The sequence below is a fragment of the Dama dama genome, chromosome 12 (genome assembly GCF_033118175.1).
Source record: "Dama dama isolate Ldn47 chromosome 12, ASM3311817v1, whole genome shotgun sequence".
NCBI lineage: Eukaryota > Metazoa > Chordata > Mammalia > Artiodactyla > Cervidae > Dama > Dama dama.
The window spans coordinates 32804479-32821075 of NC_083692.1; the positions used below are offsets into that span (position 1 = coordinate 32804479).

Sequence of the window (16597 nt, forward strand, 5' to 3'; positions counted from 1 at the left end):
CTGTTGCCCCCTTCTCCTGCCTTCAATCTTTCCCAGCATCAGGGTCTTTTCCAATGAGTCGACTCTTCACATCAGGTGGCCAAAGTATTGGAGCCTCAGCTTCAGCATCAGTCCTTCCAGTGAGTATTCAGGATTGATTTCCTTTAGGATTGACGGATTTTGTGAATTCTGCCTCCATAAATAAAAAAGCGAAAACACTTGGTTAGAAGTTGAGTCTGGATGTCAAGTTCTAGCAGTGCGGTGGCCTGAGTATGGATTTCCGTCTCTTGTTACAAACTGAGAAATTTTGCATAAATCAAAACAAAGTGTAAAATATGCAACTGGGCTTGAAAGGAAAGGTGTTGTTGCTGGGGCAGCAGCTTGAGGCTGGGGCAGGAGCCAAGAAAGACGTGAGAGCTCCAGGCCTGCCTTCATTTTGCAAGAACCCACAGCTCAGAAATGAGCACCCACCACTGTTCCGCGTGGGTGAACCCCCTGCTATGCTCAGCACAGACAAACAGAAACTCCTCACCTGTGGGGACACTTCTGCAGTGCAGGCTGCCCAAGACTCTTGGGGAAAACAGCATCCACTGAAATACCCATTCCCATGAGAAACTACAGATCACGCAAGTACACATCTCAGGATGAGGTGAAAGTAAGCAGACATGACAGACAGGAGGGTTAGCATCTCAAGAACTTGGGAAAACAGAAGTATGTTTGAAATGATTAAAGAATAAGGACATTGAGATTGGTTCCACCGCTTTAATAAAATGTTTCCCCTTTTAATAAAATGTTGAACAGCTGCTCCAAGGGAGTGTGTGCAAAGTTTGCTTAAGGGATTTAAAAGGGGAAAGATGGAGGTTGTTCTCCTACTGTCCTGTAGTGATCTGGCAAGGCAGTTTTTTTTTTTTTTTCCCCCCTAAGAATCAAGAGCTCAGGGGAACTTTCTTTTTGAGTAATCCATTTAGATGGCAGAAAAGTTTGCCTTTGAGTGTATTAACTGCGATGCTGAGGCGCTCTTAGCCAAAGATTTGCCTCCATTTCTCTTGAGAGTGCACCTTGGTATTTGCCCATTATTGTGAGAAGTGTTGTGTTAGGAACTGGTAAATGGAATTTTTGGAAACAAACCCTGAAGCTGCCTTGAAAACCACTTTATTCCTCATTCAGTGCTCCACTTCTAATTGATTTCATCTGTTGGTTGAGCCATGGCACTAGAAAAGTAGAAACTTCATGATGACCAAGTAGAGTCATGTCAGAAAGTTTAGATTAGGGTCATCAGCAAACATGAGACTTCAGTTACCTGATCACTAAGCCAGTCTTCCCTTGGTTTCATTCTATGATCAAGCCATGGCTTTTTATAGGTGGAAGTCCCAACATTTATATGAAGGAGAGGAGTGCGTGGGGATCTTGCCTTGAAACTGAAGCAGTCTATCACATGATGTTGAGGGAGAACAGATGGAACTGCAGATGTAGGCCTGATGGTTTTTATGGTTGCCACAGCCTCACCTGCATCTTGAGATGGTAAATGTTAGTTTCAGTGCATCTGGCCAGCAACACACACAAACAAATGTTAGTTTCAATGCATCTGGCCAGCAACACACACAACCTTGACTTTGCACTGGAAACTGGATGATACTGCAGTTCAGGAAGCAGTGGAGTTTCTATTAAAAATAAAGTATGCAGACCAAGCTCTTCTTTTTCACCAAGGGATTGAAAATCAGGTAGGTGGAAATGTGAAGAGAGAACTATAAGAGTGAGTCAGGGAAAATTTCAGGTCATCTGAGTGTGGCCTTGATGCTTCCTAGTGGTAAAACCATAGATCGAAAACCTTAGTGCTCAGAAGAATTTTCAAGGGTGTCTTAGGCAAAGTGAAGTGATTTTTTCCCCCCTCCCAGTCTGGTGAAGAGGAGGGACATAGACAAGTTTTATGTTCCCTTGATGAGCAGTGTTGTATATCATGCTTCCCTTTTGGGGAAGAGAAAGAACACAGATGAAGGGATAGTTTCTTCTTTGTTAATGCACCATATCCTTCTATGTGGTTGAAGTTCATGACAGCCTTCTCATCATACAGTCATACATGCAGTTTATGGTTTTTCAGTATGGTTATCATTAATAAATGATCCCAGGAAGATGTGTAGTTGATTACAAGATGTTTTCTTGGTAGCTGCCCAGTAGGTATCTCGTGTTATTCCTAACTTTGCTATCAGCTACTGACATCTGTAATGTTACTTGAAAGTAGAGATTAGGGTATCTGGGCTCTTTGTACCCTTCTCTGTAAATATCAGGACAGAGCCTTCAGAATTAATTGCTTCTTAGATGCACGATTACTGCTCACTTAGCCCTAAGCAAAGAAGTAGGTCATTCTATTCATCAGAATCTTACTGTTCTGTAATTATGTGAGGAGCAAATAATTATAGATAGGGTTTCTGTGTGATTTTAAAGCAGGTAAATTTAGCATCATTAGAGAATAATCTGTAGCTGGAAAAACTCAAGGTTCTTAAAAAAAAGCATGCAGACAACATTTAAACCTTGGTACGTTTTATTATTCTCAAATGTGTTATATAAGTTGGAAAAAAGCTTTGTCTGTTTCTTGGGCTGGAAAAGGCACTTATGATTAAATAACAAGGAAGAAAAAGAGCTGGTCTCCATTTATTTCTTGACACTACAGAAACACTGTAATTGAAATTTAGTTATATATGCTTTGAACAAAGGACTACGTTCTGATGTTTCATTTTTTATAGGTGGAACATACATTTCTCTTTTTATTGATTAAGATAAAAATCAGGTTTCAAACTTTACTGAAAGATGTAAATGATGTTGAAAATGTGATTATTAAAGAGATTATAACCTTTTCAGAATTGAATGTGAGCTAAGTAGAATTGGCTGTGAAATACACCTTGCACAATGCTATATGGAAAGGGTATGTTTTTAAAATTCAAGTAGCCTGAAGTCTTTGATTAGAATTAATTTAGATAAATGGAGATGGCTTTTGCTCTGAACTTGGCCAGCTTGCCTGTCTTTCTTGCTTTTTTACTTCTGTTTTTTTCAGAGAGTTTTAATATACAAAAATGAATAAAATTGGTATGCCAAAGTGCAGGCATGCCTGTATGGTTGGCAGATTTAGACAAGTGTCTTAGTTTGCATTCTCCCTAAAAGCAAGATGGTGCTAGGAGTTTATTTGGGAATTGACCCCAGGAAGCATGGTGAAGGAGTGAGGAAGTGAGACGGGGAGGGTGGGGAGCCAATGCAAAGGGGCAAGCTCGTGAGTGGACTGTTGCTGGGGTTCCTTCTTGCTGGAGATTCTCTGAGGAGCTGTGTGGGACACACCTCAGAGATGAGGAAAAGGAAGGAATCTACCCGATGTGGTAGGCAGAATGATGGTTCTTCCAAAGAGGTCCACATCCTAACCCCTGGCACCTGTGAACGTGTGACTTTACACAGAAAACCTTGCAGATACGAGGGCGTTAAGGGCCTGGGGAGGGAGAGGTTATCACAGGGTCCTCCTCAGAGAGCAGTAGGAGGGTCAGAGTCACAGAAGAAATATGGCATAGGGAGCAGAGCTTAGAGAAAGAGGGAAATTTGAAGTGCTGTGCTACTGGCTTTGAAGATAGATGTAGAGGCCGTGAGCTGACGGATGCAGACAGCTGCCAGGAGCTGGAAAAGGCAAGAAACATGTTCTCCCCTGGAGCTTCCAGAAGGAACCAGCCCTGCTGACATCTTGATTTTAGCCCATGAGACTGATTTCGGACTCCTGCCCTTCAGAAATGTGAGATCAGAAATTTGTGTTGTTTTAAGCCGTTAAATTTGGGGTAGCAGCAATAGGAAACTAATATACCCACCAAATCGCAGGCCTTGTTGATTGAGGATGGCCTCTAGGGCAGTATTTCCTTGGTGCTTCTAGCCAGCCGCACACAACCTCCTACGATGGATGGACAATCTCTGGCAGAGAGAGCCTGCATAGGGTGGCAGCAACTCTGCAGGGCAACCTCTGCATGGGCCAGGGCACCAGTGGGCTTGGATGTACCTGGACAGAGGATTTGATGGATAGAATGTGGAAACATCCTCATGAACACTTGGAAGTAGCTATGCGGGGTTGTTTCATATCAACAGCCCAGGTTTCTGAGCCCCTCTGACTGTTTCTTTACTGTCTCTTCTCTTCCCATTCTCTTCTGATGGCCTTTAAATATTGAGGTTCCTAGGCATTATGATCTTGGTCTTGTCCAGTCTTACTCTGGGATAGCTAATTGTATGTGTCAACTTGCCTGGGCCAACTTGACTGGCCAAAAGCTGTTGAGACCTTTTTTTCCCAGGTGTGCTTGGAAGAGTGTTTTTGGATGAGATGAACACTTGGTAGATGGAGTAAAGTAGATTGCCTTTCCTAATGTGAGTGGCCCTCATCCAGACAGCTGAAGGCCTGACTGGAATAGGAAGGTTGACCCTCCCCTGAATAAGAGAGTCCCTCCTGCCTGACTGCCTTCAAGCTGGAGCATTGGTTTTTTCCCCTGCCTTTGGACTTGAACTGAAACATAGCTTTCCTGGGTCTCTCGTTTGCCAATTCACCCTGTGGATCTTGGATTTGTCAACTTCCATAATTGCATGAATCAATTCCTTATGATATATCCCTTTATATATGTGTGTGTGTGTGTGTGTGACATTTATGCATATAAAACATATAATATATAAAACATGTCTCTAAGCATAAGTTTATATACATCTATCTATCTGTATATCTCATATTGGTTTTGTTTTTCTGGAGAGCCCTGTCTAATATACACTCTGTACTCCAGGGTGATTTTCTCTGCTCTTAACTTCAGCTTCTATCAATAGACTGGTCAAACCCAAACCTCAGTTTTTAGCCTGGATTTCTCCATATCCAAATTTTAAATTGCCAATAGAGACAGCCCCATGGATACTGTGTTGATACTTTAAACTCCACATTTTCATAGTAAAACTCATTATCATTCCCCTAGGAATCTGCTCCTGCTTTCTATATTCTGTCTTTTTCCATCACATCTCCATATACTCTGATCCCATCTTCAATATCCCCAGCACTGCTCATTATGAGTTTTAAACCTTCAGGATTTCTGCTATTTAGTGCTGTTGTTTCCCAATGGAGAGCAACCCTGGCACACAGGGCTGAGGTGGAAAAATCCTACAGCTGGGAAGGAACTAGGAGATCTTATTTTCATACAAACACATGCACACAGGGCAGGTTGAGGAAGAGAAAAAGACAGATATATACAGAGAGCAGCAGAGCCATTCAGACATGCAGAGTCTGATAGAGAGAGGAAAAAGGGGGAGGGGGAAAGAGGAAAACACAGACTACAGTTTTCTATAAAGAGATATAGAGTGAGAGACAGACCCATGTAGAGGCAGAGAGACGTTTATCAGAGAGAGGAAACAGGGAAGACAATGTTAGAGAAAGAAGGAGTCAGAATAACAGAAGTGACCTGATACACCCTGTTCCCTAGAATTTGAAAAAGCCCCACTGTGTCTCCTGATATGGTTACCCTGGCCCGCCTGCCCACATCCCTTCCCAGAGCAACCCACTGGCCTACTGGATAGGCGTATGCTTTATAGCCATAGCGTTCAAATTGCAGCGCAACCACTTTAAGCTACATGACTTTAAGCACTTTATTTAAGCTTCGTTTTCTTCATCTGTAAAATGAGGGTAGTAATACCCACCTTGCAAGCTTTTTGTTAGATGCCCAACAAATAATTATTAGTTCAGCCAAATCATGATATCATCTGGCTCCCTTTATTGAAAGGGAATTTGTATGTGTCTGGGATAAATATAGCTAATAAAACTTTATTATCAGACATAAAGGAAAATTAAGAATACCCTTCTAAGTAAGCAGTATGGGAGACTTTTCAGCTAGTCTATTAGAAACCAGCCATATTTACAGTTGACAATATACATGCAAATGTTTTTTAATCTGCAATTTCTTTTTTATCCTGTCTTCCCTTTTTACAAACTACTATACAAAACTACTATACAATTGTGCTCATTTCACATGCTAGTAAGGTTATGCTCAAAATCCTTCAAGCTAGGCTTCAGCGGTTTGTGAACCGAGAACTTCCAGATGTACAAGTGGAGTTTAGAAAAGGCTGAGGAACCAGAGATCAAATTGCCAACATTCACTGAATCATAGAGAAAGCAAGGGAATTCCAGAAAGACATCTACTTCTGCTTCGTTGACTACGCTAAAGCCTTTGACTCTGTGGATCACAACAAACTGGAAAATTCTTAAAGAGATGGAAATACGAGACCAACTTACTAATCTCATGAGAAACTTGTATGCAGGTCAAGATGTGACAGTTAGAACTTTACTTGAGACAAAACCCACTGCAATGTTGTGAAGTAATTAGCCTCCAACTAATAAAAATAAATGAAAAAAAAAAAAAAAAAGAACTTTACTTGAAACAACTGACTGGTTCAAAATTGGGAAAGAAGTACCTCAACACTGTATATTGTCACCCTGTTTATTTAACTTCTATGCAGAGTACATCATGTGAAATGCTGGACTGGATGAATTACAAACTGGAATCAAAATTGCTGGGAGAAATATCAACAACTTCAGATATGCAGATGATACCACTCTAGTGGCAGAAAGTGAAGATGAACTAAAGAGTCTTTTGATAAGAGTGAAAGAGGAGAGTGGAAAAGCTGGCTTAGAACTCAACATTCAAAAAAATTAAGATCATGGCATCTGGTCCCATTACTTCACAGCAAGTAGATGGGGAAACAATGGAAACAGTGACAGACTTTATTTTCTTGGGCTCCAAAATCACTGCGGACAGTGACTGCAGCCTTGAAATTAAAAGACACTTGCTCCTTGGAAGGAAACCTAGGACAAACCTAGACAGAGTATTAAAAAGCAAAGACATCACTTTGCCAACAAAGGTCTGTATAGTCAGAGCTATGGTTTTTCCAGTAATCATGTATGGATGTGAGAGTTGGACCCTAAGAAAGGCTGAGCGCTGAAGAACTGATGCCTTTGAATTGTGGCTCTGAAAGAAGACCCTTGAGAGTCCCTTGGACTGCAAGGAGATCAAACCAACCAATCCTGAAGGAAATCAACCCTGAGTATTCATTGGAAGGACTGATACTAAAACTGAAGCTCCAATACCCTGGCCACCTGGTACGGAGAACTGACTCACTGGGAAGGACCCTGATGCTAGGAAAGAGTGAAGGCCAAAGGAGAAGGAGGTGGCAGAGGATGAGGTGGTTAGATAGCATCACCAACTCGATGAACGGGAACCTGAGCAAACTCTGGAAGACAGTACAGGATAGGGAACCCTGGCATGCTGCAATCCATGGGGTTTCAAGCAGCTGGACACGAGTTAGTAACTGAATGAGCTAGGGGAGGGCAAATTGTTGCTTCTGGAATACCTGTATGCAGGAGGGCTCGGGTGAGTATGATGGAGAACTTGCTTTTAATAATCATAGTCTACTTTTTTTGCTTTTTGCTTTTCAGTAGACCTTCCCCTGCATCTGGTTGTTTCCTTCCAGAAGGAGATCACAGGCCTAATCATATTGCTACATTTTCATTCTTGCATTTGGTGAATTTTCAAGAAATAGAACCAGTAGGATGAAAATGAACCTGTGGCTGTGGGCTGAGGAATTAATTACCCAAGTGGAAGGGCCTCACCTTCTCCTGCTCCCCGCTATCAGCAATCTACCACCAACCTCGATTTGCAAAGGTTTACAAAATTTTGTAGAGCTTTTGGGGGTAAAATATGTATATATTTTAATTTAAAAAGTACGAAAAGATTAGAAATAATTTGGAAAGTCTTAAAAGTATAGAGAATAAAAAATCGTCCATAATTCTACAACTCATTGATGACTTCAGTTAACCTTTGAAGTACATCATTTCAATTATACACATAACATTTTTTTTCACATACATTTTTATCCACAACTGAGTTCACATTATACATAGGCTATTTTTTTCGTTTGCAGTATATAATGGGAACAACACCGTACCATTAAGTATTTTTCTTTAAATAATGTTAATTTTGTATAATATTCCACTCTGTGGGCATAGCCTAAGGTTTTGTTTGCTTTTAAGTGTTTAAACCATTCCTTTATTGCTGAATATTGATGCTGTTTCCATGTGCTTTTCTATTATAAATAATGGTGCAGTGAAAAGATTTAAATAAAAAATTTTTATGCATTTCCATGGTTAACTATTTAAGGTACATTGCTTCTACAAATGAAACTTCTGAAAGCAAAATTTATACTTTTTAAAAAGCTTTTGATATCAATTGCAACGTCTCCTTGCAGCTCCGAAAAGTTGTGCCAATTCCTACCTCCTTCTTCAGTGTGATGTCTCTTTGTTAAAAAAACTGCAGTTGTTGGTTCTCTTCTTCATAAAGAATCATATTTTCTTTTTATTAAAAATCTTTCCAACATTCTCTCTTCTAGCTTTTGCATTCTCTTATTGATTTCTGAGTTTCAAAACCATAATTGTGTTAGATTTATTTTTACACTGCCTTGAACATTTTGCTGAAAACAGTTTATAGCATCTCCATGAAAGAAAATCGTGTTTACTCAAAAGTTGTGAACTCATTTAAAAGCAATATACATTTGCTGAAAAAGGAAAAGGTACTTCCTGACTAATACCATGTCAGGGACCTTGGTGGATGCCTGAGTAACACAAGGTGTGATCCTTAGGGGTCTCACCTTCTCAGCTGGAGAAACATAACCAAGTTCAGATACTCTGAAGAGTAGTTTTTCTCAACCTTGTTTAGATCCATGTCCTCTCAAACACTGTCTCACTGTCTCTGGTGTATCACTTACTCCCCAAGAAGAATTTGCCCAACCTTCTTTCTGTAGTTCCTATTATAAACCACATAACTAGACTCACTGAATGTGTTTTTTCAGATTATCTGTGCACATGTGCACATCCCATGCTGATGTGACTTCCCTCCCCTAGTAAAGAATTCCTATGTTAATCACTTAAAGTAGGGCTCTGAAATTTACTCTGAGAACCTAAGATCTGAACAGTTTGCCAGTGATACCTGGCTTGATAAAGCTTGAGTTAAAGCATTTCTCTTGGCAGTGAATTTCCTACAGCTGGAAAGCCTGTGAGTGCCTTGGACCCTGATGCCATCTCTGCTTCTTTTCCTTCTTCTCTAACCTACCCCTGGGCTGCCATTCACAGGTAGTCAGCCGACCCTTGCTCACCTCTTCCACGAGGGTCTCACACTAGCATTCTGCTCCCATTTCTCTTTGCTAGTTTTTTTTTAATGTAATATCCAGCTGATTCCCTGATTCCAGACATCTTGCTTCTGAAGTAATTGGCTCTCCTGCTCTGTCCCTCACTCTCTCAGTCTCTACCTTGCTGTTCTCATCCACATCTCACAGATCTGATATTCTAACCTGTTTTCACTGGAGTTAGGTTCCCATGACACAGTGTTGACGACAATGCCTGGCCAGTGAACTGTGCGTTTTAAGTGTTATTGAATGGATTAATGAATTGGAAGCATTCTCTTGCTTGAATTTCACTTTATGTCTGAGCTTAGTTGAGCCATGTTAACACAAAACTCATACCTCATTTGTCTTTCTTTCTTCCCTCCTGTTCCAGATTTCTTATTTTGGTTTTTTAGTCTCTCTCTACTAAGTTCTGTATTAGACACTTTGTACATGTTATTTCTAATCTTCACGACCATCTTGCAAGTATTACCATCTCCATTTCACATATGAGGAAAGTGAGAGTCTAAGAGGTTTGCTTGTTTCTCCAAAGTTACTTAGTGAATCAGTGGTTGACCTCACTTTTCCATGGAACCCACTCCCAGAACCACTGATCTGTGGCTGCAGTTCAGTTCACTCGCTCAGTTGCGTCTGACTCTTTGTGACCCCATGGACTGCCAGGCACGCCAGGCTTCCCTGTCCATCACCAACTCCTGGAGCTTGCTCAAACTCATGTCCATCAAGTCGGTGATCCCATCCAACCATCTCATCCTCTGTCGTCCCCTTCTCCTCCTGCCTTCAATCTTTCCCAGCATCAGGGTCTTTTCCAGTGAGTTAGTTCTAATGATCTGTGGCTTAGTTCTTGATTTTCCTGCACTTCCTTCCCTTGACTCCAATATTATTCTGATTGAGCACCACCATCTTTGTCTGAATCCCAGTTGAGTCTTCCGTCAAAAGGAGTGGTGAGGGGAGGACAGACCCAAGAGGTCTTCCCGAGGTCCTGCCGTGAGAGATTGAAGCTGGAGACTGAAGGAGATAGAGGAACCGAAGATATCTCCACATCTTCAATCTGAGAGAGCTGAACAGCAGTGATACTGCCAAAAGAAATGGGCACATAGGAAGTCTTATTCCTGTAGGTTGTTAGTCAGATGGGGGTTGGAGTTCCAGTGGCTCTTTCCTCCCCAGTAAACCATGGCAAGTCTCTTAGTTTTTCTGAGTCTCAGTTTCTCCTTTTCCCTGAGCATCATCTTACCTGACTCTCATATTTATCATTAGTTTGCCTATCAAATGATGCAGTGCATCTGGACATGCTTTGTAAGGAGTAAGGCCGTTAGCTGTCATCACTGTTGTGGGACATGTTATTATTAAAGTCAGACTGTAAATGGAGACACTAGCTTCTTGGGTAAAATGTGTCTGTGCCAGGGGTCAGAAAGCTGTGACCCCCGGGTCAAATCTGGCCTGCTGCCTGTCCTGATATAGCCCATCAGCAAAGAATGTTTTCCAGTTTTTAATTTGGTTAAAAAAATCAAAATAAAAATATTTGTGATGTAAGATTATATGAAATTCAAATGTCAGTGTCTATAAATAAAGTGGATTAGAACAGAGCCACACCCACTTATTTATGTACTATTTTCTGTGGCTTGAGGCATCAGCAGAGTCGAGTAGTTGTGACAGAGATTGTGTGGCCTGCAGAGCCTAAAATATTGACTCCTTTTAGTAAGAGCTCCGCAGCCCTGGCCTGCCCATTGCACCTCTGCTCTCTAACATTGACTCAACTGCAGAATTTCCGTTGAGCTTAAAAAAACTGACAAAGGTGAGGAATAAAAGATAAGGAGAGGCCCTAATGGCTGTCTCAGCTGTGGGGAGGATCTTTCAAGGCAGCCTCCAGAATCAGTTATAGGAACATGGAGCAAGTTGCAAAGCCATCAGATGGAGCCATGTGGTCACCAGCTGACCTCATAATCACATTCTGCCTCCCTTGCATCCTCCCAAGAATTTCTGAACCTTCTTAATGATCTTCGGGTATGAGGTTGAAAAGGAATGGTGGGAGGACATCGGCCTTGTTCCTGCACTTAGTGGAAAAGCTGCTAGTTTCTCGCCATTAAGTTATGATGTTAGCTGTAGATGTTACCAAGTTGAGAGTTCCCCTGTATTCCTAGTTTGCTAATTTTATAAAAAATGAGTGCTGGATTTTGTCAAATACTTTCTCTGTATCTATTGATATGATCATGTGATTTTTCTTCATTAGCCTGTTGATGTGATAGATTAATGGATTTCCAAATGGTAAGCCAAACTTGCATACCTGGAATAAATTCTTTGCATACATTTTTGGTTTTGATCTGCTAATATTTTGTTGAGAACTTTTGCATTTGTGTTCATGAGAGATACTGGTCTGTAGTTTTAAAGACTATCTGGTTTTGGTTTTAGAATAATGCTGACCTCATATAAAGAGTTAGGAGGTTCCCTTCTGCATCTTATCTTCTGGAAGAGATTGTATAGCATTGGCGTAAATTCTTCCTTAAATGTTTTAATTCACCAGTGAACCTATCTGGGGCCTGCTGCTATTCTGAAAGGTTTTTAATTATTGATTCAGTTTCTTTAATAGATATAGGCCTATTCAGTCTTTTTCTTCTTGTGTAAGTTTTTGCAGATGTATTTTTCAAGGAATTACTCCATTTAACCTAGGTTACCAAATATATGGACACATGGTTGTTCGTAGTATTTCCTGATTATCCTCCTAATATCCATGGGATCTGTAGTAATGTCCCACTTTTATTTTGGATCTTACAAATTTGTATTTTCTCTTCTTTCAGTTAGCTTGGCTCGAGGCTTATCAATTCTATTGATCTTTTCAAAGAACTATCTTTTTTTTTTTAACTGAAGCATAATTGACCTGTAATACTATGTTAATTCCAGGTGCATAACATAGTGGTTCAGTATTTCTATACATTACAAAATGTTTACTATGGTAAGTCTAGTTATCTGTCACGAGACAAAGATATTACAATATTACTGACTGTATTCCACATGTTGTACATTTCATCCTCATGACTCATTCATATTGTAACTGGAAGTCTGTACCTGTTACTCTCCACCTATTGCATTCAACCCACCACTCCCTCCCTTAGGGCAATCACTATTTCTTCTCTGTATCTGTGTCTATTGTTTTTCTTTTTTCACTTGCTGTTTTTTAGATTCCACATGTAAGTTAAAATCATACATTATTTTTCTTTCTGACTTTTTTTCACTCAGCATAATAACCTCTAGGACTGTTCATGGTGTCATGTTGAAATCACAAGAGATTTTTCTTTTTATCACTAATATTCCACTGTGTATAATATACCACATCTTCATCTGTTCGTCTGTTGCTGGGCATTCAGGTGGTTTCCATATGTTGCCCATTGTTAAGTAGTGCTGCAATGAACATAGGAATGCATACATCTTTTCTAATTAGTGTTTTTGTTTTCTCTGGAGAAAAATACCCAAAGTGGAATTGTTAGATCTTTTTGTAGTTCTGCTTTTGAGGAATCTCCATACTATTTTCCATAGTGCTTGAGCCAATTTGTACCACCAACAGTGCACAGGGGTTTTCTCCATATCCTCACCAACACTTGTTATTTCTTATCTTTTTGTAATGACCATTCTGACATATGTGAGGTGTTGTCTCATTGTGATTTTCAGTTGCATTCCCCTGATGTTGAATGATGGGGGCTTTTTTATGTTGAGCATCTTTTCATGTGTCTTGGTCATATGTGTCAATATATCTTTGGAAAAATGTCTATTTAGATTCTTGGTGGGATTGTTAGTCCTTTTCATGTTGAGTTAATGAGTTCTTTGTGTATGTTGGATATTAACCCCTTATCTGATATATCATTTGCCAGTAAATACCTTCTCTCGTTCAAAAAAAGGAGGAGGAAATGTCAGAAATAAACTTGATGTTTTGAAGGTGTTTGCCTCACTCATCCCCCAGACCTCCTCCCAAATAATAGAACATGCATTTGCAAAGAAAAATATTCTCTATTCCTTTAACAATGATGTGAGGATATGTTTGTGTTCTTTTTTGCATTTTTAAATGAGAATTAAAACTATTACTGTCATTATGTTAATACTGTTGACCCTGTCACTGTATTTCATGCAATAAAATCTTAATTGTATCAAATTAACTTAGTACCTGAAATATAAGTAAGTTACCAAATGAACTTAATACATGAAATATAAGCAGAGAGATGGCTATTTACATTTTCTTCTCTTTTTTTCCTTAGTGAGAAGCTGGATGGAAAAGCTAAAAGACAAGGTAAGAGAAATACTTTCTTCCTTTGGATTTATTTTAGAGCGCATAGCTTTGTCAAGTAAAAGACCTTCAGAATAATGGAGCTTTATATCATTATTCTGATTCTGATAACCTGTGCAAAGATCCAGGGCCACTTCCGGGTACCCAGTAAGAAAGACCTTCCCTTTAAGAAGGGATGCCTTATTCTTTGGAGTGCCATTCATTCTTCTGAAATGTAATTCCTGATATGTGCAACTGATAGCATCCTTGACATATCAAGGTGGAGGTCCTTTTAGGGAATTTTAAGAGTGTAATCCCTTTCTAGTGGGCATTTCATGTCCCAGTACAAGGATCTTTTAAATCTGATCTTCCTGTATGAGGAAGAAATACTTTGGATTTAGGCATTGATTTTTCTGACCCAAGGACAAAAATTGGCAGACCTGACTTAAGAATAAAACTTCATGATGGAAAAGGCGTCCTTCACCCGTAGTGGAGGTGAGATTAAAAATACCTGAGCACCTGAGCACTCTCTTTAGGCCCACTTTTATGTGGTCTATCATAGTGCTACTGCTTACTGAGTGACAATGAGCTGACCTATCTAGAATGGCCAACTATTGAAAAATATTTTCCACTCTTGCATTCATTCTGTCACCAACATCTGTGATTGACAATATTAACTTCCTTCCAGGTCCATGTTTTTAATTTTCTTTTAATTTTCAGCACTCTCTAAGGTTTCATTTTTAGTGCCTTGTAATTTCCAACTGGAATTACTCATAAAAATATTGGTGGAGTTTTGAACTCCTTGCTGTAGCCTCTGTCAGATCCAATTACTACAACCCAGCTCAGATTTCACTGGGGGTATGGTTAAATGGAAATCATTTCAACTGCCAGATAGGAGTTACTTTCAATTCACCTGTCTCAGAAAATACATCTGTGGATAGTATTCCATATCTTTTTTATTATTTGAGGTCAGTTTCTTAATATTTGAATGATCAGTATTTATTTTGCTACAGTTTATGTTAAAGGATAAGAGAAAACGTTCACTAGTAGTTAAAATTGTATGATTATAGTAATTCTTGTCAGTATAATTTTTCTGCTTCTCAGTAAAATTTAGACTATATAATTTTTGCAAATGAGATTATTTTATGTTCATACATATTTAAAGTGATATAGAAGAATTTTAAACCTATTGACATTAGTGGAAGCCATTTTCACATCTGTAATGGGTCCAGTTGTCTGAGGGAGGTATAATCAGAACACTGAGCAAGATTTGGGGTAGGAAAACCTCAAAAATTCAGAATTGAATATATTTACATTGGTAGTGCTTGCTATTTTTCAGAGGAAAATATAATGTGATGAAAAGTAAACAGGCTTTGGTAGTTTAATCTAGGAATCCATATGTCATTGTTTCTATAGAAAATATCCTTCTGAATTACCAAAATGGACAAAAAATAGACTTAAGAAAATAAATTTTGGCACACAGCCTGTTCTGAAATTGAATGTTGCAAAGTTTCTTACCTGTATATATATATATGTGTGTGTGTGTGTGTGTGTGTGTGTGTATAGCTTCGCCACTTTGTTTAGAAATCTGGGTAGCTTTAGAGAAAGGCTGAATTTTCTCTCCCTGTGGACCCTTCCTTCTTATCTTTTCTCAAAGGCCTAGCACCCTCTCCCTGTTATATTTCACCATGAGAGATAATTTTGTGAATGGTTTTAGTTTTCTGAATTGAAGTTTTTCCAGCTCTTTCTTCACTTTATTCCATAGTATTTTTTCAGTTATGTCTTAGTTTTAAAAAATTGAAAGAAAAATAGCTGAAACTTCTACCAGGTTTATTTGTTTTATGCCTTGTCTTTATTTTTATTTACTATTTTTTACGTTGAGGTATAATTCATTTATAATGTATTAGTTTCAGGTGTATAGCAAAGTGATTCAGTTATACATATATACACTTTTCAGATTATTTTTATTGTAAGTTATTGCAAGATATTGAATGTAGGTCTCTGAATATAGTAGGTCCTTGATATTTGCCTATTTTATATATAGTAGTGTTTATATGTTTGGAGAAGGCAATGGCACCCCACTCCAGTACTCTTGCCTGGAAAATCCCATGGACAGAGGAGCCTGGTGGGCTGCAGTCCATGGGGTCGCTAAGAATCGGACACGACTGAGCGACTTCACTTTCACTTTTCACTTTCATTCATTGGAGAAGGAAATGACAACCCGCTCCAGTGTTCTTGCCTGGAGAATCCCAGGGACTGGGGAGCCTGGTGGGCTGTCGTCTATGGGTTTGCACAGAGTCGGACACGACTGAAGCGACTTAGCAGCAGCAGCAGCATATGTTTAATTTTATATTGGAGTATGATTGATTTGCAATGTTGTATTAGCTTCTGGTGTATAGCAAGGTGATTCAGTTATACATATACGTATATCTATTGTTTTTCAGATTCTTTTCCCATATAGATTATCACAGAATATTGAATAGAGTTCCATGTACTATATAGTAGGTTCTTGTTGATCATCTATTTTATATATAGTAGTGTGTTTATGTTAATCCCAAGCTCCTAATTTATCCCTCCCTCTATCCCCCCCACACTAACTCCTTTGGTAACTATAAGTTTCTATTATATGTCTATGAGTCTGTTCCTATTTTGTAAATAAGTTCATTTGTATCATTTTTAGAGTCCATGTATAAGTGATATCATGTGGTGTTTGTCTTTCTCTGATTTATGTCACTTAATATGATAATCTCTAGGTCCATCAACGTTGTTGTATTTGTCTTCTTATTTTGTCTCTTTCTTGGAGGGATTCAGTTTAACCAGTTCCTTCCCTCTGGGAGTAAAATATTATACACTTACTTGATACATACATGCATATGTGTACACACACATATATGTGTGTATATACATACGCACACACACACATATGCATATCTTGGGCTTTGCTGGTGGCTCAGACAGTAAAGAATCTGCCTACAATGCAGGAAACCTGGGTTCAATCCCTGGGTTGGGAAGATCCCCTGGAGAAGGACATGGCAACACACTCCAGTATTCTTGTCTGGGGAATTCCATGAACAGAGGAGCCTGGCAGGCTACAGTCAGCAGGGTCGGAAAGAGTCAGACATGACTGAGCAACTAACACACATACACTTTTCT

General features: G+C 39.4%; 1 protein-coding gene across 2 annotated transcripts in view; it reads left to right on the top strand.

Moving 5' to 3' along the window:
• The window catches only part of ARMH4 (armadillo like helical domain containing 4), a 139339-nt gene that overhangs the window by 109769 nt on the left and 12973 nt on the right, over positions 1 to 16597 (top strand). For both annotated transcript variants that reach the window (XR_009695100.1, XM_061156967.1), the window contains exon 6: positions 13437 to 13468. Coding sequence is in view for 1 of the 2 variants with exons in the window: in XM_061156967.1 (XP_061012950.1) it covers positions 13437 to 13468 (32 nt within the window). In the remaining variant the exon portion in view is untranslated. The remainder of the gene's footprint in view (positions 1 to 13436; positions 13469 to 16597) is intronic.